Here is a 23,611-nt window from a genome sequence, read left to right as displayed (position 1 = left end):
TCAGGACCCATTTAAAGTGATTTTACTGCTTGAATTGGACTGTGTCTAGAGATGTTTATGGTGGAAATGTTTGTATTTGACCCTTGAAAATTTCACAGAAAAATACAACACCGTAAGATTCCCCTCGCTGGACAAAATAAGACGCATCCTTCCATGAGAACCTGCACTTTGGCCTCTGCTGTACTTCATGAACATGCTGCATTAGTGTGCCACGAGGAGAACCTGCACTTTGGCCTCTGCAGTGCTTCATTAATGTGCTGCATTAGTGTGCCGCGAGGAGAACCTGCACTTTGGCCTCTACAGTGCTTCATTAATGTGTTTCATTAGAGTGCTGTGAGGAGAACCTGCACTTTGGCATCTGCTGTAGTTCATTAATATGCTGAATTAGTGTGCCGCGAGGAGAACCTGCACTTTGGCCTATGCAGTGCTTCATTAATGTGCTGCATTAGTGTGCAGCGAGGAGAACCTGCACTTTGGCCTCTGCTGTGCTTCATTAATGTGCTGCATTAGTGTGCCGCGAGGAGAACCTGCACTTTGGCCTCTACAGTGCTTCATTAATGTGTTTCATTAGAGTGCTGTGAGCAGAACCTGCACTTTGGCCTCTGCTGTGCTTCATTAATGTGCTGCATTAGTGTGCCGCGAGGAGAACCTGCACTTTGGCCTCTACAGTGCTTCATTAATGTGTTTCATTAGAGTGCTGTGAGCAGAACCTGCACTTTGGCATCTGCTGTAGTTCATTAATATGCTGAATTAGTGTGCCGCGAGGAGAACCTGCACTTTGGCCTCTGCTGTGCTTCATTAATGTGCTGCATTAGTGTGCAGCGAGGAGAACCTGCACTTTGGCCTCTGCTGTGCTTCATTAATGTGCTGCATTAGTGTGCCGCGAGGAGAACCTGCACTTTGGCCTCTACAGTGCTTCATTAATGTGTTTCATTAGAGTGCTGTGAGCAGAACCTGCACTTTGGCATCTGCTGTAGTTCATTAATATGCTGCATTAGTGTGCAGCGAGGAGAACCTGCACTTTGGCATTGGCTGTTCTTCATTATTGAGCTGCATTAGTGCCTGCAAGGAGCTCCAGAGAGGTCAAACCCACCTGTCAGCTGGGTCAGGAGATTGCATTCCTGTCAAACTGGCATTTTTTTGGCCGTCTCTCACCTCCACAAAGATGCTGTAGGGCTCATATGTTTTGAGGGGCAGTGGGGGGGGGGGGGGGGATGGGTTATGCAATTTTGTAGCTGTTCCAGATAGCACTGTTCTTTAAAAATCAAGATGATAAACATTACCTGGTCCAGAGGAAAAAGTATGTTAGGCAGGAAATGGTATTTAGTGTCTCTCAAAGGGAAAACTTCTCTTCCAAGTTAAATGTCCGTGCTGGTGTGCTGGCAGAGCCTGGGCCTCCGTGGTGGGGGTGTGCAAACAGCCCATGGTGCAGTGAGAGGGACGCTTGCAGGTGTGGCGACGCGGGGGAGAGGGGGCCCCCTGCCAAAACAGCCACCTGTTGTTCCATAGCTGTAATTTTAGGACTTCCCCTCGTCCGGTCTTTGCATTGCTCTGCCCCCCCCAGTACTCCCCCCTGCCAGAGGCCTGACGATCGGAGCCAAGAGGGGCTGGGGGCTGTCATGCGTATGGCAGCTCTCTAACCGCTAGGCCCCCTGGGGGCTGGGGATGGACAGAGCGGCAGTGCAGAAGCCCCCCCCCTTCAGTGTCCGGAGGAAAGTAGCTGTCTAGACCACTTGGTGTCTAATTTGCAACAGCAGCTCTGTACTTCAGAGCTGTGAGGTTTCAGCTCACAGGTCCAAACACTAATGTATGGCTGTTTCTGGGAAAAATAAGTAAAAAGTCTGATGAGGAAGCCTCAGCACTCCCATGGTCGTCTCCTTTCATTTACCATCTACTTGTTCAACTAATTACTCTTTTCAACCTGTGAAAGAAATGATGTGTAATATTACATCTGTTATAAATCTCATATATTCCCTTTTCTACTGGGCCTTATGAATAACAATTCAGATAAATGTTATTTTCTGCAAATAGTCTCAGGGGCTGTCATAGGCTTGTGTAGAATAAACTTAGAATGATTTGCTTCAGTAAAACCCAAGTGCGGTATAAATAAAACTGTACGCCGGCTTTCATAAAAGCTTACGGAGAAGCTACCAGACAGTACTGTTGTTATCGGAGCCATCGCAGGTGCATAGATGATTCACTGTATCCCGAACGAGTCCACTAGAACAAGCATCCACCGCATTGCGCTGTGAGCTAGAATGTTCTAAATGTTACTGTCATTTCGCTCTCAATGTTACTCTGAATGTTACTGTCATTTCGCTCTCAATGTTACTCTGAATGTTACTCTGAATGTTACTGTCATTTCGCTCTCAATGTTACTCTGAATGTTACTGTCATTTCGCTCTCAATGTTACTCTGAATGTTACTCTGAATGTTACTGTCATTTCGCTCTCAATGTTACTCTGAATGTTACTGTCATTTCGCTCATAATGTTACTCTGAATGTTACTGTCATTTCGCTCTCAATGTTACTCTGAATGTTACTGTCATTTCGCTGTCAGTGTTACTCTGAATGTTACTGTCATTTCGCTGTCAGTGTTACTCTGAATGTTACTGTTATTTCTCTCTCAGTGTTACTCTGAATGTTACAACCCTCCCTCCCTCTCTCCCTCAGGCCCGTCAGCAACTCCTGACCGTGCTCACTTTCAGAAAAATGTCACCAAGGCATTTTATGAAAGGGAGGCTGCCATCAGTCATGCAAGTGCATGAGCGAATAGAGCAGCAGGATGGTAATATCAATAAAAAGAATGAGCGCTGAAAAGTAAAGAGGACAACAGCTGGCAGAATCCTGTTAGCAAAATATATCAATGGTGTTCATAGCACTGCTGTGTTACTTCGTGCTTTTTTGTCCATCTTATGCACTGTGCTTTTCGCTCACTCTCTCCGGCGGGTTTCGGGTCTGGCTGCCCGGACCCCATGTGGTGCTTTGGCTGACGACGCAGCTGCTGATGACCAGAGAGACGGCTGTCGGGCGCCGCATAACACAGCAGCGCATGTAGCTAATATGACAGACAGCTGTGCTTTTTCTCTACATTGCAGAAGCCTGGAATTGCATTTTTTCCCAAAAGGACCACAACACCCCAAATTAATCACTTATAATGGATGGAAAAGAATGAGAATTAACATCTCGGCGGGGGGGGCGCTAAGCCTCTGTGTCTGACTGGAAGGTCGCTGGGTCAAGCCTGGCTTCACCAGAGTAGTCATATCTGTGGGCCCTTCAACAAGCCCCTTAACCCAGAGCTCCATTGGTGCCACTGCTCTTTGCTGCCAAGGTTGCTCTCACCTGCCTGTCTGCCATGCAGAGGAAGATGGGGTAAGTGAATAGGTGCTAATTTATTTATTGCTATTTTCCTGTTTGATGTAAGAGTCTACGGTCTATGGGGCTTAGGGCCTGGGGGCTTGTGTTAGCCATTTGCTAAAGCCTTAGCCTAATACTGCCCTCTAAACTCTCTGACATACAGCTCTGGAAAAATTAAGAAACCCCTCCATAATTCTGAAAAATCTGCATTGTTAAATCCTGGTTTAATCCTGGTTCTTCCGGCAGAAGGTTACACAGTGTGCTTCCAGGCTGAAAATTTGTAAGACAGCAGTATAGTAAGGTGAAGCAGGAGACACTGGGAATGACCAGAAACCAGCCAGGTAAAGGGCGGAAGCGGCTTTCTAATGTCAGAGATGACCATTAACTTATCTGACAGGTTCTCATGAATATGAGGATGACATCAAGTGACCTTGAAAAGGAATGGGAAACATTGAGTGCAGGTGTGAAGTGCACTGCTAGGACAATTCATGACAGGCCCCTAGAAGCAGGATTGAAGTCCCACAAAGCAAGGAAGAAGGTTGTTGCTAATGGGAAACAGAAGAGTCAGGTTGGAGTTAACAAAAAAAATGTATTTTTAACACAGACACATACCCATAGATTGAGAAATGAGTGGAACTGAACATCTCTTGATCTCTATTTTGTCCAGAGCTGTTTGTGTTCAGACAAAACAGCCAGCAGGTGACTGTTACTTTCTGTGGAAAGGTGGGATTATTGTGCAGAGTATCTGAAAGGGGGGAGTGATACCAGAGAAAAGAGGGACCAAAGGAGGAGTCACAGCTGGACAAGCCGGGCTTGGGGGTATGTGTGTGCGTGTGTGTGTGGGGGGGGGGTGTTGTACTTCCCCACTGCCCCTCTGCCCCTCATCTTCCTTGTCAGGATCCATAACCCAGCCTCCCCGTCAGTAAAAAAATTCATCAACCAGCACCCCCCCTCAACAAATCAATAACTGCACACGCTTTACGGCCTTTGTATTTTTCAGTGTTAACTGTACGTTTGCTGCTCAGAATCAAAGGTGAAGAACAGAAATAAGGTCCAGCACGCTCATGGAGAGAGCACCTGTGGGTGGGAGGTGCTTTAAAGGCCCCCCCATAACACACTCCCCCATCCCCCACCCCAGCAAGCAGGGGCTCATGGGAGCACATGGGTTCAGGGTTTTCCTTCTGTGGGAGGATGCCTGTTTCCTTTCACAAGAGAGGGGGGGGGGGGGCGGGTAATCCAGTCTTCAGGTTTATTTCCAAGGTGCTGGAGAAGGAGTCCCCGCAACTCAGAGCGTTGGACCAAGCAGACAAAGCCCAGTGTCAGATGAGGACCTTTTTAGGAAAAACTCATGAAGGCATCAGACAAAAGGCAGTCAGCAAGAAAAGGTGTCCTTTGTGGCCCATGAGGAATCAGACACCTGGAACATATTCATAGAACCACACGCAGCCAAGTGGATGTTCCATGTATTTGATGTTCTTTAAAGAAATGGTGCAGATCCTCAGTGTCCCTCTTTGATTAACTTCTTAAAGTTGATTTTCTGTCTCTGCCTTTGTTCTGCATTAAAAAACAAAACAAAACAAAATCAAATTTGGTTATCAATTTGACCTGCCAGTTCAGATAAACAACTGTTCCCTACGTTTCTATCCACAAATATAAATAATCTGATTTTAAAAATACACGCATCCTGGGCAAATGTATCAGTTTGGTTATCCTAGCACGTGGGCGAAGCCCAAGCCTTGAACTGCCGGATGATTCCATTTTCTTTATGTCGCAGAATGGGACGATATTTCCAGGGCAGGAAGCAGGCTGCGGGATCAGTGAGTCTCAGCCTTTCCGTTCTCACCTTTCCAGGCTCAGTGACACACCTGGCTTGCATTACTGTCATTTGCTCTGCTGAGAAGCCGCGTAATTGGAATGTCATTGTTTGGTCAGCTCCGCTGCACGAGGCAGGCTGGGTTTTACGCTTGGTGCCACGTCACATGCAGTCGTCTATCTGGTCAACTGTTACATGCAAGATTCTTGAAATAAAAAATATTAATTACAGTGTAAATTAAATCACGCACGTAATTAACCTCTGTGGAAATATTCACGTAAAATATCACAATATATATAAGTTTTAAAGCTAAAATAAATTACTATTTAAAAACAAGTATACACATATATAATGCATATAGATTCAATTAAGACAGAGACAAGAATATTGTTAAATGATTATTACACTCATACAGAAATTAAGCTTTAAAATACTTCAACAACTCCCAGAGATACATCTTATTTTCCACACCCCATCTAACAAAAAGAGATTTTACTTTAACACCAGTATTTCAGTTTTTTTGCCGCCAGACGGGTAAATTTGGCAGCTTGTTAAGTGATTGCGCTTGCCAGTTTCCCCTGCTGGGACGGGCTGCGGATTGTTAGACTTGTAATCTTACCCTTTCTGAAGACACATCTGTTTGGGTTATTAACCATCACTTCAGAGCTCAATTTATCATCATGATGTAGAATAAATATGAGTCCTGGGCGCACTTGAGCGATGTGTGATTTCGGCTCAAGCTGTCATTCACTATATATCGTATATACCTGAACGAAATCGCTCCGGGGTTTAACAGATACATCTACAATGGCCACCATAACAAAATGGACCAAATCATTTTATAGTTTTTAAAAATATGCGTTAGTTTGTACTTATTTTCATTACAATTTTTATCATTTTAATTTCAAAGCTTTTTATTTTGCGAGTATTCGGGAATTTAAGCAATTTTATTTAAAACAGATTTAGCGATATTCATTTATTATCATTCAGTTCCATTAGTTGTCACTTTGGTATTGAAAAGTAATAACAGTCACGAACGAGTTAAGATTGGCTCACTGTTATACTGTAACGTGAGTTACTGTGTTACAGTCACAGCAAACGCATGGCTAAAGAGGAAAATATTAAGGACAAGCTTGACTCGATCAGGGGAGTATATTCTCTATAAGCAGCTATCTTTATATATGAAGAAACTTTTCATGTCGCTGGAACTCAGTAGCTATAGCCTACTTGGTACATATGCTTGTGATTTTTACAGATTCCCTTTTTGGTTGCAGTTCCATTAATTGATTTTTAGATATATATACTTTCAAAGTGTTTACTAAGGCTATTTACAACTATGTCAGGAAACATACTCTGCTGAGTGTAGGTTACTGAATAATAATAATAAAAAAGCAAATTAAATTTAACGAAACTCAAAAGGAAAAATCAAGGACTTTTTATTGGACCAAATGGCTTAACTCTTTTCACATTATGGACGATTAATGGGAAGTGTGGTTTCAGTGTATTTTTCTAAATTGTCAATTTTAGGCGCTAACTGTAAAATTTCAGCTGATTTCATCATGCGCTTAAAAGCAAGGAATATTCAAGGGCTGGAAATGTGTTACTTATAAGCTTAAGTCGTTTAACTCGGGTATTAATTTTAAAAAAATAAAAAGGCGTGTGCCACGCTTGGTCCAAGAAAAATGCAGCCCCGTGCCAGATGTGTACCGCTGGAAGCCGAAATGAATTATGGGACATGACAAGACGGCGCGCGGTGATGAAGCTCGCGCGGCCGAGGGCGGCTCGCGCTCCCTGGGTCACATACGCATTTTAGGTGTTATTTTAACGTCTGCAGTTATAATTATAATCTTTTTTGAGCTCTGTTTTATTTTCATTTTTAGTGCTGGACTTTAATAGGCATGATCAAAGTGAATTATAGCTGATGGCTTTTGATTCTATTTTACTCATATCATTATTGGCGAATTTCAGTACATTAGTGAAAGCGCGCGTTTTCTGCTTTAATTCCTCCTGCATGTGTCATTACTATGTTGTAAAACATTTAATATCAGTGTAACCTCACCGTCGTACAATGCATTTTTTCCAGTTGTTAAATACTAAATATGAAATATTTAAAACAGTTTAATGTAGTTAAAAGCTTAACGTTTCAAGGTAGCATAAAATTGATTACAAACTAAAATAATTGCAGCCATTTCGTTTTAAGCCAACGTGTTATTCCTCTTTATTAATCACTATTTCTGCCACATGACTAAAGTTTTCTAAATGCCATCAAGACAAAACCCTATTCTTACCGAATTCATGACTCAGAAAAGTCCAAATAATCTGATTCGTTTTCTTCATTTGCTTAAATAAAAATATGTTATTTACTTACTTTGTTACTTAAGTGTCTGTTATTTTTAAATATAGGCCTGGTATATTGGTATATATACACTTGATGAATGATTAGTTTGGTCTTTGTTATAGCTGACGCATCACATGAGTTTTAAGTTGGGTATTGAATGGAACATATTTCATTATTAGTGAATAATTCTCTAGATTTATATAACAAAATTCTTTAAAAGTATGCCCTTCAAACTTGAATGCCCATCAGAGTTTAATTTCTGACTTGCATTCATTTGTAGAGAGCTGTGTGACATACATTAACAAGAATTCGTAGTTCTGAAAATATAAATCAATACACAAATATACAATAATGTGTACCAAATATGTAAAGGTGCCTGACTGGTATTACAATTACAGCATTAATAATGAGAAGGCAGGAGGCTTCCTTAGATCAGTAGAGGTGCAGTGGGTGCAGTAAATTGCTCAGGAAGACTCACAGGTACTTCTGGGAAAAGACAGATGTTTTTAGTATCCCTGGAAGCCTCACAGAGTTGGCTGGTCCCATCTCCAGACCCTGTCCTGCCAGTGGCATTTCTGAAACAGGTATCTTTTTTTCTTTTTACTTTTTTTCACACTTTAAAACTAAATTTAAAGATTTTAAACCAAAAGTCTTACCTGAATTTCCTTCACAAATCTTTTCTTTCTGTTTGCTTTGTGTATATCAATAATCTTTAATTGATTAGCCCTGTAAGTACCGAGATATTGACATAGCCAAGTGTAAACCTCTCGGTACGTGGTGCTGCTTCTGCTTGGCGACTTACTTTAGGTTATGCATTTTCACACAGTTTCGAGTATGAAATTTCAGTCTCTGCCGAAAAGCCAGTTCGGTTTTCATTGTGAGTGAACTGGCATTATCTCATCTTATGTGTAGCCTCACTGAGACCTCATACCCCACTGATTGGTGTGTTAGAAAATGTATGGAAGCCTCAGAAAAGTGAGAGGCACATCCTGCAAGTGTAGTGGGGTGTGTTTGTACATGTGTGTCTGCGTGTGTGTGAGTGAAGCAGTTTGTGTGTTTGTCTATGTGTGAGTTTATGTGTCAGTCTGTGTGTTTGTGTTTATGTGTGTGTGAGTGTGTGTCTGTCTGAGTATGTGTGTCAGTCTGTGTTTATGTGTGTGAGTGTGTGTCTGTCTGAGTGTGTGTGTCAGTCTATGTTTATGTGTGTGTGAGTGTGTGGTTGATGGCTGCCCATGCACTCACCATCTTCCTCTGGTTGCTGAGGCAGAAGGTGCAGATCTGCTTAGGCTGTGGGTTCTCTGCGTAGCGGCCGGCTGGAACGTTCCGGTAGTAGGCGGAGGTGCTGTGGCAGGGCTGCCCATCTCTGCAGGCATCGCCCACCAGCAGCACGTTGCCCAGGTGCGAGATGTAGCTGGACGCCAGGCGCAGTGTCTCGATCTTGGATAGCTTGCGATCGGCCGGCTCCGTGGGGATGAGGGTGCGCAGGGCGCTGAAGGCCGAGTTGACACTGTTGGTGCGATCCCGCTCTCGTGCGTTGGCCACGTTGCGCTGCTGCACCTCCACCACCGGGGGCAGTGCCATGCCCCCCGGCTGGCTCTTCCAACCACCCTCGGTGCCGTCCAGGTGGAGCGGCCTCTCTTCCGAACCCGAGCTCTCGCTGCCCATCTCCTCGTCCTCTGACGGCATTCTGACCTCCGAGTAGAGGATCCTGCTGGAAACAGTGCGCACCATCGCCGAGGACATTGTCCCTAAGCCTTGCTCTCGCCTTTTGTCCTCTTTCACTTCTCGTTATTCATAGGACGTGTGCGTGCGGCCCCGTCTCGCTCATGCATACCGGCTAGTGCTCGCCATCCCTCAGAAATGCCAGCATGCCTCCCACCTACCCCTGGAAATTCAGTACAAATCCGTAGGACATGATTCCAGGTTTTTGGAAAAATCTGTCCAGCTGTGGGAGATGGTGGCGGCTCCTCAAAGCCCCCCCGACAGGATACCTGGGCCTGAGCTCCCCCTCATCCCACCATCTGCTTTTCCTGCTATGGACCCACGTGTGGTCTCTGCCTCACAGTTTCAGTTTGGTGCAGCTTTATAGCCAGTGGGAATGTCTTGTGTGAGGCCCCGCCCCCTTCCCCCCCCAACCCCCCCCATTCACTCAGTCCTCCCGGGCTGACTCGCTGAGTGAGGTGGTGGTGGTGGGGGGGTTGTCCCACAACACAGGGCTGCTCGCTTCTCTAATGGAAGCAGATGTGTGGAATACATTCTGTTGATGGACTCGTCACCCAGGACGGGGCGACGCGCACCGTGGTCTCTTCCCAAAGGCCCATTTGTTCAATTTATAGGGTTTAAATGGCAACACTCTATGATTCTTTAAAAGATTTTTCAGCCGACAAACTCCAGACTCCTTATCCCTTGAAATATGAATGTATGGAAATGCTTTTGACTGTTCAGATTTTATTGTTAAAAACTCATGACGTCAGTGGTGGACGTATGTCTCCTTGTTACGCCGATGTTTGATGTGATTTGGCGAGAGCAAGCGATCTCAGCGATCATGGCAGCACTGGATGGCAGGAAGTGAGCAGAAAGCGGATCTCACTGGGCGCGTGTAGATCACCGCGGCTCGCGCGCAGTTCATAAGCCGCGGCGCTATAACTGGCCGTGCAATGCGGGAAACGCGAAAGGCGCGGGTCGGCTGAGCGGGGAGAGCAACAAGCTGGAAAGCGACACGGCTGCGGGGTGGTGGGTCAGAGCCTTGCGGACAGGTGAGAATGTCAGTGTCAGCTGGTCGTCGTTCACTGAAACGCAGTCACATGCTGATACCTCGCATTTCAAATGTCTCACGTGCCTGCAGCCGGCTCCGCTATGCAGTTATTACTTCTTAATATAATAATGTGTCTTATTATAAGCACTGCTGACGTGCAAGGATTTTTCTAAAAAAAAATTATTGGAAACATATGGAAAGATAAAACAAAAAATATGCTCACAATCAGTCTGAACACCAAAATGACAGAATATCTTAAAAATTTTGCAATGCTCCAAAATTTTATATTGCAATATTCCAATACAGTGCACACAGAACATCAAGGGATGCTTGCTTAATTCAGCAAAAATGTTTGGTTTTGTAACAAAAATCCAGTTACTCCATTCGTTTCCATTTCGTTTAATTAAAATATTCATTTCAAGTAGCAATAAACTGGAACCCAAATTATAGTCCTTGAAGAGCTGTTCTGAGTTAAAAAGTTCCTTGACAAGCAGTCTCATTGGGTGCTTTTAAATTAGTGACACCTTTGCAATAACATAAAATACCATATATTTGTGTTTAGTATCCCTTTGGGAGCCAGTGACTACAATTGCAATTATGGCAAAATGAACTGAACAGAATAAGACAGATAAAAAAAATAACAATAAAAAGAAAATGTCTGTGCAGAACATATGTGCAGAGATGTTAAATATTGCTTGTCAATGGACTATTGTTATGAAACCAATAAATTTGCAACATTTTTACAGAATTAACTAAGCATCCCAAGACTTTCTGTGAGCACTGCATTTATCTACTTATGCAAAGCAATAACAATACACTATGCATATGGTCGATATGATCATAGCAGAATACGATCTGTACATTTAGCATGAAATTTCTGCTTAGCAAGCATAACTAAAACCAATTCTAGACTGATCACTCAAATAAATTGCGCTCTTTTCAGCCAATAACATTGTTGCTGTGTTTAATAACACAATCACAATACAAAGCCATTGTCACCATGACGATGGATGATGCAGTGTGACCTGATTGGCCGCTAAGCAGAAATGACCCCCTGGGTGGGGCTGACTCTAACGCTGACCCAGCTGGGTCTGGCGTGTGGCGGCTGCCCTCCTGGCCTGTTCTCTGAGGCAGACAGAGCAGCCCCACTTACGGACCATGAGCAACGGCAGGGTGGTGGGCCGGGGGAGACCGGGGGCTGGGGGGGGAGGGGGCTAAGAAAACATGAATGTGCTTTATTCCTGGAGTGAAGGGCTGATGCAGAGGAACAGAGTTCAGCATTTATGATTTTTTTAATCAGTTGGCATTGGTTATTTTCCCTTTCTCCTCCAGTCTTCTGTCCAGAAAATTTTCCAGATCATTCGCAATGCAAAGAAAGTCACACATAAAAATGAGACTGAAAGATCAGAGACAGCCTCCCCAGGCGAGCTTGCCCCGTCTAAGGACACACACAGCCTCCCCAGGCAGGCTCGCCCCGTCTAAGGACACACACAGCCTCCCCAGGCAGGCTCGCCCCGTCTAAGGACACACACAGCCTCCCCAGGCAGGCTCGCCCCGTCTAAGGACACACACAGCCTCCCCAGGCGAGCTCGCCCCGTCTAAGGACACACACAGCCTCCCCAGGCGAGCTCGCCCCGTCTAAGGACACACACAGCCTCCCCAGGCGAGCTCGCCCCGTCTAAGGACACACACAGTCTCCCCAGGCAGGCTCGCCCCGTCTAAGGACACACACAGCCTCCCCAGGCAGGCTCGCCCCGTCTAAGGACACACACAGCCTCCCCAGGCAAGCTCGCCCCGTCTATGGACACACACAGCCTCCCCAGGCGAGCTCGCCCCGTCTAAGGACACACACAGCCTCCCCAGGCAGGCTCACCCCGACTAAGGACACACACAGCCTCCCCAGGCAGGCTCGCCCCGTCTAAGGACACACACAGCCTCCCCAGGCGAGCTCGCCCCGTCTAAGGACACACACAGCCTCCCCAGGCGAGCTTGCCCCGTCTAAGGACACACACAGCCTCCCCAGGCAGGCTCGCCCCGTCTAAGGACACACACAGCCTCCCCAGGCAGGCTCGCCCCATCTAAGGACACGCAGCGGCTGCTTCATAAAGTCACATGCTGTCCTCAGGTCTTTTCTACACTGTAATTTCAAGATTCAAAGAAGCCCAATGAGCAATAAATATTGCTTTTCTCCAATAAAAGAGCAGCGGGGCTCGCAGGACCTTAACGTGGTGTTAAGATAGCAGGAACCACACAGCATTTTGTACATTTTTTACAGGTAAAAAAATTTACTTATATATTATGCTGACTATATGTATATGTTTCCGTTCACATGTATCTGTTTGTAAATTTAAATTTCCATGAATAAACATCTGATAAATTTGAGCTTTTCTATAAAACAGACCGGTAATGATGTCATAAAACTGACATCCTGTGCTCCGGAATGTTCTCTTTCTGTAGTATTATTACTCATGCAGTTTTTTCTTCTTTTTGAGGAGGGGGGGGGGTGGTTTGGACTGTTCATCTGCGCTTATTTTCCAGTTTCATGCACCGGAGTCCTTCTTCGCTGCCAGACGGTCTTTCCTCGTTAGTGGTGGCTGTCGCACTTCGTTCAGCAGGCTGCATTATGCTGGCTCCTCAACCAACACAAACACATTATACGCATTATAGTAGTAATCACACCACTCTGTCTGGGGTATATAAAAAAAAGACCATGGAAACTGAACAGGAGTCAAGAATTAGGGCTGAGATTATGTAGATTGTAAATGATCCCTGGAGGAAAAATGCTAAAAAAGGCTTGTGGAAAAGAGCAGCGTTTCAAGGCCGTGAATGGTCATTATGTTTATGTGTGAAGTCTTCTCCAGCACAGCGGCGAAACAGCAGCACCTAAAGAGCTCAGGCTGAGCGGCGGGGACGTTGCACGTCAAAAAATGCGATTCCCCATCCAGACCCAGCCCCCTGGGGCATTCTCTATAAAATTTAATACCAGTAATTAAAAGTAGGTGCATGCTGTCACCACCATTTAGATGAATTTGGTGTAAAATCCTTGTAACAGCCCATACAGCCATTTTTTCCCCACAAATCTGAGAATGCGTGGAATTCATGAAGAAAAAATTAGCATTTTTGTCTCTGCAAAAAACAATTGTAGGTTGAACTGAGGATTTCAATTCTTTTGACAAAACTTTTGGAAAATGGAATTATTTTTTTGTTTATTTTTAAGTGTCCATCAATAACGACTGAATTAATAATGATGAATAATAATGATTCATTAAAAGTAGACCATGACAAAACTAATGTTTCTAAATCAATTATAATCAACTTCAATAAAAATGTGGCATATGGCAGTGGCTTGGTTATAATGTTTGATTTTTGTAGCTTGGACTTGTTTTCATATATTTTCTTTGTTATGAATTGTTTTTGGGCCATTTAGACAAAAAAAAAAGCTTTCTCTAAACGGTTTCCCTGTACAGTGCCAAACCTAAAGGAATTGCCATATCTCAGTGGCTCATAGTGTGTGATTGGATGTGTGAACATGTGAGTATTTGTGTTTCCAGGGTGCACCCCAGTCTTGTGCCATGCGATGGATTGGCCAAGTGCCCCTCCCCCTTGGAAGATGGCGCCCTGCATCATGTAGCTGTGCTGCAGCAGCACGGCAGGGGGTGTAAGTACTTCCAGGGGCAACTGGACTTTGCCATGTGCAGATGGATGTACAGACTGTTCAGTTCAGCCTTGTCTAAGATGAAAAATTGGTAAAATCAGCAAAAAAAAAAAGAATAATTGGATAAATGGATAATGTATAATTGTGTTATATCATGCATCAAGCACGCATATAAATAAACACTTAGAACTCAATTCATTGCGTGACTGGGAAAAAATCAGAAGTCAATGTAGGTGATGTCAAATTATAAGTCAGGATATATATGACCTCAGGTTTGTTTCTGTGGATTTCTGTTTGGGCTGTTGGAGACATGGAGGCAGAGGAACCAGAGACAACATGGGGAAACCCATTGCCCAGAGGACTTTTGACGTTGTAAATCTACATTGACTTAAATGCAGATTCATAGCTTCTTCATTAGCATTTCAAATATCTAGTGAGGTCTGAAACGTCGGGAGAGAACATGTGCTGTGACTCACGTCTTCTACTACAGTATATTGCTCCCTGGTTCTAATATTCGAATAAGTCTGACACCGAGAGGAGAGCGAAAGTGGAAGAAGAACAAGTCTGACACCGAGAGGAGAGCGAAAGTGGAAGAGGAGCGAGTCTGTCAATGAGAGGAGAACGAAAGTGGAAGAGGAGCGAGTCTGTCAATGAGAGGAGAGGGAAAGTGGAAGAGGAGCGAGTCTGTCAATGAGAGGAGAGTGAAAGTGGAAGAGGAGCGAGTCTGTCAATGAGAGGAGAGTGAAAGTGGAAGAGGAGCGAGTCTGTCAATGAGAGGAGAGGGAAAGTGGAAGAGGAGTGAGTCTGTCAATGAGAGGAGAGGGAAAGTGGAAGAGGAGCGAGTCTGTCAATGAGAGGAGAGCGAAAGTGGAAGAGGAGCGAGTCTGTCAATGAGAGGAGAGCGAAAGTGGAAGAGGAGCGAGTCTGTCAATGAGAGGAGAGCGAAAGTGGAAGAGGAGCGAGTCTGTCAATGAGAGGAGAGCGAAAGTGGAAGAGGAGCGAGTCTGTCAATGAGAGGAGAGCGAAAGTGGAAGAGGAGCGAGTCTGTCAATGAGAGGAGAGTGAAAGTGGAAGAGGAGCGAGTCTCTCAATGAGAGGAGAGCGAAAGTGGAAGAGGAGCGAGTCTCTCAATAAGAGGAGAGCGAAAGTGGAAGAGGAGCGAGTCTGTCAATGAGAGGAGAACGAAAGTGGAAGAGGAGCGAGTCTGTCAATGAGAGGAGAGCGAAAGTGGAAGAGGAGCGAGTCTGTCAATGAGAGGAGAGTGAAAGTGGAAGAGGAGCGAGTCTGTCTATGAGAGGAGAATGAAAGTGGAAGAGGAGCGAGTCTGTCAATGAGAGGAGAGGGAAAGTGGAAGAGGAGCGAGTCTGTCAATGAGAGGAGAGTGAAAGTGGAAGAGGAGCGAGTCTGTCAATGAGAGGAGAGTGAAAGTGGAAGAGGAGCGAGTCTGTCAATGAGAGGAGAGGGAAAGTGGAAGAGGAGCGAGTCTGTCAATGAGAGGAGAGGGAAAGTGGAAGAGGAGCGAGTCTGTCAATGAGAGGAGAGCGAAAGTGGAAGAGGAGCGAGTCTGTCAATGAGAGGAGAGTGAAAGTGGAAGAGGAGCGAGTCTGTCAATGAGAGGAGAGTGAAAGTGGAAGAGGAGCGAGTCTGTCAATGAGAGGAGAGTGAAAGTGGAAGAGGAGTGAGTCCCCAGAGTGTTAATGGGACGATCGCATGACAGAAACCAGGAACCATGTCACTAATGCAGCATGTTGAAACTGACTGGTGATGATTATCTGAAGGTTTATCCTTAATCTTATGCAGTTTGGACAAAATAACAGTTAGTGCTGTTGAGTGCTAAAAAATAATGTGTGCTTAGTATGTAACATTTTATAGGACCTAATGTTCCTCATTTCTGACATCAGTCACCTGACAAGCTGAGAACAGACAGTACCCACAGTACAGACGGCTCGCTCCCTCCCACCAAAGGTACAGCCATCCGTCAGCATTACAGACGCTGTGTCTTTCAAATTCACACAAAGAAATTGGTTTCATTTCTCCCTGCCGGCCCCTGGAGGATGGGCTCCCCCTTTGAGTCTGGTCCCTCCCAAGGTTTCTTCCTTCTGGGGAGTTTTTCCTTGCCACTGTCGCCTATGGCTTACTCACTGGGGGCTTTGGGTGGGGATGCTGTAAAGTGCTTTGGGACGATGTAATGTTGTGATAATGCGCTATACAAAAATAAATTTGTTGTTGTTGTTGTTATTAGTTTATGTTGCATGTTTACTGTTACAGAAATGGGTTCATACCTTCACAGTGATGTGACCTTAAATCTGCAGTCCAAACAGTAATGGGCAAGAGTGGGACAAGAGTGGAAAAGGCACTGAAAACCCTGAAGGGTGTCATCTCACCTCAAGGCAGGAGTGAGACTAAGGCGTGTCAGGACATAATGAGCTTCTGTGGCTGATCGGACAGCCTGCAGCTTCAGACACTCTCTGTTACTGTAATAGTGATAGCTCCAATATTAGATAGCAGAAACACAGAAACATACCTGCCCAGCCCCCCCCCCCCCCCAAATCATGTACAGATAACCCAAAAGGCATTCTGAAATGTTAGTTTGAGGATCACGGGTTTAGGACAAGTTCATTATAGTTTTCAAAAATCCTACAACAGCATATGCACTCCCTGTCCAGATGCCAGACGCAGGCATTTCATACTCTGTGTCATGAATATATGAAACGACAGTTTGGGAACATTATACGTAATGAGTGTGAAATTAAATTACCAAAGAAAGTTGATACTTAATTGCGGTGTAGTTACTCCTCAAAATCCATGCAACAAAGAGAAATCAGCTACAGCGATTACAGGTGGATTAATGTTTGTCTTGAATTGCCTTTGCTTTTTAATAACTAGAAATTAAATAAAACCACAGTACCATTATCTTGAATATATGCATTGAATATAACAAAATCCAGACCATTGACTATGGATGTTAATAGACCAAGTACAACTCCTCTGAAAAACAACATATTCAGTCATCATTGTACATTTTTCAGAAACATTGTAAGTAATATTTCACAAACATTGCTTTTTTTAATGCTGACTGACTGTGTAAAATGATCTGCTCTCATATCTGGATATGATGTTGTTAGTCTTGCTTAACTTTAAGTGCTTTGAGAGAACTCCTGTTTCCTCCAAAGGTCCAATGGGGCTGGCATGTGGCTCAGCGAGTTATGACCAATGAGGTCAGAAGGTTACTGGTTCAAATCCCAGGACTGGCAGAGTGATGTCACCTCTGAGCAAGGTCTTTAACCCCAAATTTCCTCAAGAACTAGCTGGTCCTGCTTTCTCCAAAAAAAGTGTACATTGCTTTGGGTAAAAGCATCTGCTATATGAATGTAATTAGGCCAGCTAATTGGCATCTCTGAATTTCCCATGGTGTATGACTTTGCATGTGCCCTGCAATGGACTGGAATTTAGGGTGTACCCCAGCTGTGCCCTCTATGCTGAACTGGGATAGACTCCCGGTCTTCCAACGGTACTCACTTAGATGGGTAGTTTGATAGAAGATGGATGTAGGAATGCATGGTTCGTGTAAAAATAAAAGACCTGATTCATTTCCTAGTAACAGCACATACTTTATTAAAATTCTCACAACTTGACATTTGACCAGTTTCCTTCTTTGTGCTGCAAGACTCACACGTTCTGAATAATCTCTGAAATGTGAAATCTTGGCTTTTATGAATAAAAACAAGCGCAAACAAGAGTTTTATCGGTGAACACAGTATGATTAGAGCACCCTGGCACAATCCACCAGGGGTCCTATTGTCTTAGAGCAGGAGAGGAAAGACATTCACTAAATAACAAGTAGCCTGCAGTGAATGGGGCTGCCCTGAGATTTACACACTGATTTATATACAGTCGTATTATTCCGCTGTAGATGGGAGACCAGCTGTCAGTCATCTGTAATTGCGAACGCCTGCGGCTGAAGCCATTTCAGATGACTCCGGCCCTTCCCAGCGGAGGAAAGCAAACTTTTATCCACTACCGGAATCGCCATGGCGATGATGTGAGGCCGCATCCCAGCACCTCCAGCTGTCCCTTATTATCCCTGGAGGAAATAATAGCCCTCATGCCTTTATTCTGAAATCCTCCTCTCTCCTATTACAGATGAATCGTGATCCAGAGGAGCTCCAGTACCTGCAGATGCATCTTGGGAAAATTTATATTCTGACTCACTAACATACCAATGTTGATGGGGGGGGGGGGTGAATTTCAGCCCCTGGGGCAGACTGGGGGTGGGGTTAAGCCGTTGTTATGGCAGCAGCACGTCTCCCTGGCAATTTTTTCACACATTTAAGCAAAAAACAAACTGTAATTTGTTCTACAATTAAAAGTCTCAGGCAGATTTATATTTTATGAAAACTCACACCCATTTTCAGAGGCTGGTTGTCCTATTCAGGGTTGTGGGGGGGGGGGGGGGGGGGTAGGAAACAGCCCCGGATGGGGTGCTAACCCACCACAGGGCACAGTCATGCACTTCTGGGAGACTGAGTAACTCCAATTAACCTCAGCATGTTTTTGGGCTGGGGGGGAGAAAACCTGGGAGGCAACCCCCTGACGACAGGGGGAGAACATGCAAACTCCACACACAGAGCCCAGCCAGAGATTCAAACCCAGGTCCCAGAGGTGTGAGACAGAAGGCCCCCCCCATTTATGCATGTGATATTTTTCATTTCCATTTAGTGAAAAGTTGCCAGTCTAGTCAGACTCAGCTGTGAGCAATTAACAAAGGATATTTAAAGATCAGTACAGTCTGGAAGACGGGGAAGCAGTAGACGGTTGTTTATAATTTTATTGCTAAAAGTATGTTCTTTGTGTGAATTTGGGAGAGTGTTTTTTTGTATGATCGATTTTGGCCTTCATGATCCTGTATAGTCCTTCCTGAATGGGGTGACTTGAATGAGAATCACCCTATATCTGATTTTCTAAAATCTATATTCATTTTTTATCTGATAATATGATCTCAGTGAAGGCTTAGCATTCTGTTCTTAATTTCTTAGTGAGAAAGAGAAACCGAAAATATCTTGGTTATGACGGCAGCTGTTTGCGTGGTCCAGGTATACATTACGTTGTTGGGACCAAATGTCCTCACAAAGTGATAAAAACCTGTTATTTTGATGCTGGGGGGGGGGGGGATTTTGATCCACATAAGGGGAAATTAAATTTTATAAAAATCTGTGACTGCAATCAAAAAATTAAAAATGCCAAAAGTTTTTTTTTTTTTTGTTACTTATGGTTAAGGTTGTCATTGTTGGGATTAGGGTTATGTCCATAGAAATGAAAGGAGAATGCCCACAAAGATATAGATACCTAATATGTGTGTGTGCTATGTGTGTATGCATATGTGTGCGTGTGTGTGTGTGTATGCATGTGTGTGTGTGCGTGTGTGTGTGTGTGTGTGCAGTGGGTCCATGATCCTGGCTGGCTGACCTGCACTCTGCGAGGTTTTCCTGCCCCAGTGTCCATATGATTGTCATTATGTTCAGAAGCAGGGTCTGAGTGGGTGTTGGAAAATCTACCAGGCGTATATCAGTCACATTCTGGCTCTGCCCAAGCACTTTTACGTTCACTTTTTGAGTTATATTTTTAATAGTGCCTGAAAACAAATGATTTAGTTCATCTAGCAACATGAAGTGCATGGTTCCAAAGTGGTTTCTGCGTAATAAAGTCTTGGCATGCTTCTGATCTTCAGGGACTGTTTGGGTTTGCGGTGTGACGCCTAGGGCCTAGATGACGAAAGGACAGAGACTTTACGCAGTGGAGGGAACTGAGACTGACGCTGACTGCGGTCTGTCCGCCCCGCCGTGCTGATGCTTCTGCTGCCTGGATTCTCTGAATCTTCAGGGTGGAGGATGATTCTTACTACTTTAACTCTGGTTAAGAAACAACAACCTCAGTGTCACCACAGAGAAACTCACTGGTGTTCATTTGCTTTGCAAGTACCATGTTCCTCTTGAAATATATAGTTTTGGTAACACTTCATTTGAGTGGGCATAAGTAACTTAGTAACTCACTTACTACTGAAGTACAAATCATGAACAAATATAGTAACTGCATGAACTACATGAGCTGTTATGATTAAATGATGATGAACAAACATGGAATCGGTAGGTAACTAACATTTAGTTTCGGGTTAATTAATACATCAAGTAAAAATGCATTATTTGTGCCTCCTCAAGTAAAGTGTCCATCAATCCATCCATCCATCCATCCATCCATCAATTTTCTTTAACCGCTTGTCCTATGCTGAGTCGTGTGGGGTTCAGAGCCTACTGAAGTATTACTATGGTTTTTAATATAAATTTCTAATTTGAAACAATATTAGTACTATCTTTGTACTGTCATTCATCTTTTCATCCTTTCTTTTTCTGACTAGACAATGTGATGTCAGTCAGATGTAAAATAATGAAACCAAGAAATAAGCGGTTGGTCAGTGATTAAAAAAGCCAACTTCAAACATCAGGCTCTGCTTGACAACTGGTAGCAGATGCTTTGGGTCATTCTTGTCCCACTGTCGTTTTCTTGATTGATTTGAGTCATTTTCAGTCAGCATGTGGAGGGTGACGGGTGATAGTCTGCAGCTCAGTGTGAGAGCACGCTCTGCCACACGTCATCATGGCTTAAAACGAAAATTCGCAGGCTTTTTCATTCGAATACAAATCATGCATTTGATCAAGCGTCTCCCCACCCAGCGTGCTGTGAGTGTGGCAACGTGTGAGGGGGGGCACTTTGGACCAGGCCTTAACAGTTTTTTTTTAATTTTTTTTTTATATTTTTGTTCAGATGTGTGACTTCGTTTCCTGAAGCAGTGCTTCAGTAATAGAGGTGCAGTTCTGGAAAATGCATAAATGAGCTGTGTGTCCTGCACGTTACCTTAAGTCATAGATCTGCTGCCAGGTCTCTGGGCTCACCAGCACCACTCGGCTATTGCATTGTGCTTTCATGCCTGGGGGCTTTAACTTCACTGTTTCCATTTCTCCACTTCCACACGAGGCCCTGCAACAGCACCAGGGTAGCTCACATCAAGGGACTGTTGCCTAATTGTAACAACGCATAAAGTTTTACCGCAAGCCTGCAAGACCAGCCTCATGACTGGGGCTGCACTGCACTGGTCGTCTGGTCTGGCGGGATTGCAGATATGGAAACGGTCCAGAACTGTTTTACAGAAACATTCGCTATAGTGATGTGCCCTTCAATTGCATTCTGTCAAAAAGAAAATCACTGCACATAAAATATTCAACATGTAGCACATGTCCGTTGTCCGACAGCTTGTCCTCAGGGTCACGGGGTCAGATTGACCATTTTGAAAACTAGTATTTACAGTTTAGCTCCTATGAATGGTGAGACCCAGTTTATAATATAAATGTAATGCGTATATAATCTCAATGATCCCTTTCCAAAGCTTAATGTTAAAACTCAAGGGTAAAGCAATGGAATATAACACAAGTGCCAAGCATGTGTTTTTGTTAATTTATGGTAATGCAATAAAGCACTATTTAGCTGGCATGGTGCAGGTATGATGGATGGCTAAACGGCTGATCTGTTCGGAGGACGTGCAGCACCATGGAAATGCAGTTGCTGTGTGTGAGATTTTATATGCATTTTTTGAATAGCATCAGTTTATCACTCATAACTATAGGCGGCATAAAATGGACAAAGTTTTGCTAATTAATGTGTTTTTTTAGCAAAGAAATTCATGTGAAACATAAAAAGAAAGATCAGTACTACCCACATACACTCAGGAACTGACCTTCAATACAAATCCGAGCAACCAGTAACTGACCAGTTTATCACAAACACACTCTGCTGTGGTCTTGGAAGCATTTCAGACAGCTGATTTCACTTCTTACCTCAAGCATTTTGACAATAACAGTCCATAAGTATCTCTCTTGTTCCTCATCCGGTCTGATGTAGACTTACTAGTGTGTTTGTGGTCATTGTCTTCCAGCATGACACAGCTATGCTCCAGCTGTGGGCTAATGTTCTCCTGTAGAATTCTCTAGAACAAATCAGAATTCATTCATGGGTCCTTTGCTGTCAAGTTTCTCCGGTCTTCGTGACATTGCCAAACCATGACAGCCTTACTAATGGGGCTGTTTCTGGCTTCCTTACTTTAGGAGGGATTTTGGCAGGAAGACTCTGCACCGTCCAAAACTTTCTCCATTACAAGAGCATGCTTTGGACTGTGGTTTGGAGAAGATTCAGAATGGGCTGATAGACTGATAAGCATAAACGTTTCTTCCCAGCAATTTCCAGACATCTCTGTTGACCATACATTGGTCACTACAGTATGACTGTTGGTAAGGGCTAAGTTTAAGCTAGAATTTTGGGAAGAGCTTGTGTAAATCAGGCCCTGTTGTTTACGAAGATATTCAAAGGTACCATAGCGTAGCATGTTTTGTCGTCACATAGCAAACAAATGAAAGGTAGCCCAAAGATTACTGCATTTTCCCCTCCTTCTGTATACAGCAAAATGGTACAAAATCAGATAGGGATCAAAGGTTTTTTTGAGGAACTGTAGCAGGTGCTGAGATGCGAGCAGATTATCCTCGATCTAGTTTCATATATCAAGCTAGTATGTGAAATCATTGACAACATGAACACTCACAGCAACATGCAGCAGAATACCGATTCTTGACATGAGAAAATAACTCCGTCTGTCAGTAGGTATTCATATGTACATCTTGGAGTTACTTATTTCGCTCTTCACTTGACACCTGATTTGCATTTAGGATTTTTTTCAGCTCGACGGCCAGTCAGCTCCTTCTTCACTTCAAAGCTCACTTCAATTCCAAGCTTTAATGGGGAACACAAGTTCGGCTGTCGCGAATCAAGACATTTTTTCCGAAAGATCACTGACTCCTCGCATGACCTGAAGTTTTAAAGGCCTTCAGGTTTCTGGCAATACTAGTGGATTATTTTTTTCTTATGGAAAGATATATGGAACCTGTGCCATTCAAATGAAAAGCTGGGTTTGGGGTACAGTAGCGCATTTACAGGCCAGCTGGATAGCTGGAAGCAACACGAATGATAAAAAGTGGTCATTAGGCATTTTTCTGGTCTGCAACCAGTTGGAAAGATCTCAGACATATAATGCTAAGGAAGTATATCGAATTCTTTGAATCCCTAGAATTCAAAAAATACCAGAAACGCTTGGAAGAGGCTCGCCGTATCAAAATGAGAACACGGCAAAATGGCTTTTCGGATTCTAAGTGCTTTGGCTTTAGATGGCTGAGCTGCACGGTGCAGCGTACCAGTGTTTGGCCAGAAGAAGCTGGTACACAGCTAAGCCAACGAATTACGGACAAACACATTTAGTTTTTGTCATGCACTGTGACGGCCATGAACATTCAATCAAATCATCAAGCCACTACCAACCTATTTATGCAATTCTACCTTCTACTAAAGCAGCTTGCATTAGCAGATTTTTGGCTTCTGTAATGATAAAGTATTAAATACACTGAGTACAATATTACTAAAATTTTTCAAATACCACCATCAAATTGCATATTCCTGGAATCCTGCCCAGCTATGATGGTTTTATTGATGATGTGACTTGATCAGAGGAGTTGCCTCCTTACTCTGTGGCCCAGTGCAGTTAGATGGCAATCACACAGTCATATTTATTTCTTTAGTTGGACTTTAAGCCAGGGGTAG

At 44.0% G+C, this 23,611-nt stretch overlaps 1 protein-coding gene across 1 annotated transcript; it reads right to left on the bottom strand.

Annotated features, from left to right (window-relative positions):
• Positions 1 to 3,926: 3,926 nt before the first annotated feature.
• Positions 3,927 to 9,561, bottom strand: scxb (scleraxis bHLH transcription factor b). Its single transcript, XM_023814642.2, has 2 exons — positions 8,751 to 9,561; positions 3,927 to 4,911 (listed from the first exon to the last, which is right to left on the bottom strand). The coding sequence occupies exons 1-2, from the start codon at positions 9,249 to 9,251 to the stop codon at positions 4,873 to 4,875; spliced, it is 540 nt and encodes a 179-aa protein (XP_023670410.1). The 5' UTR covers positions 9,252 to 9,561; the 3' UTR covers positions 3,927 to 4,872.
• Between the last annotated feature and the right edge of the window lie 14,050 nt (positions 9,562 to 23,611).

Source organism: Paramormyrops kingsleyae, chromosome 9 (assembly GCF_048594095.1).
Source record: "Paramormyrops kingsleyae isolate MSU_618 chromosome 9, PKINGS_0.4, whole genome shotgun sequence".
NCBI classification, from domain to species: Eukaryota; Metazoa; Chordata; class Actinopteri; order Osteoglossiformes; family Mormyridae; genus Paramormyrops; species Paramormyrops kingsleyae.
The sequence above is the reverse complement of the archived record's forward strand: the minus strand, read 5'-3'. Positions and strand labels throughout refer to the sequence as shown.

Coding starts and splice junctions, on each gene's coding strand:
- scxb (XM_023814642.2), bottom strand. CDS start 9,251: ATGTCCTCGGCGATGGTGCGCACTGTTTCCAGCAGGATCCTCTACTCG. Junction 4,912..8,750: donor TCAGCAACCAGAGGAAGATG/GTGAGTGCATGG, acceptor TTTTTAATGCAG/AACAAAGGCAGAGACAGAAA.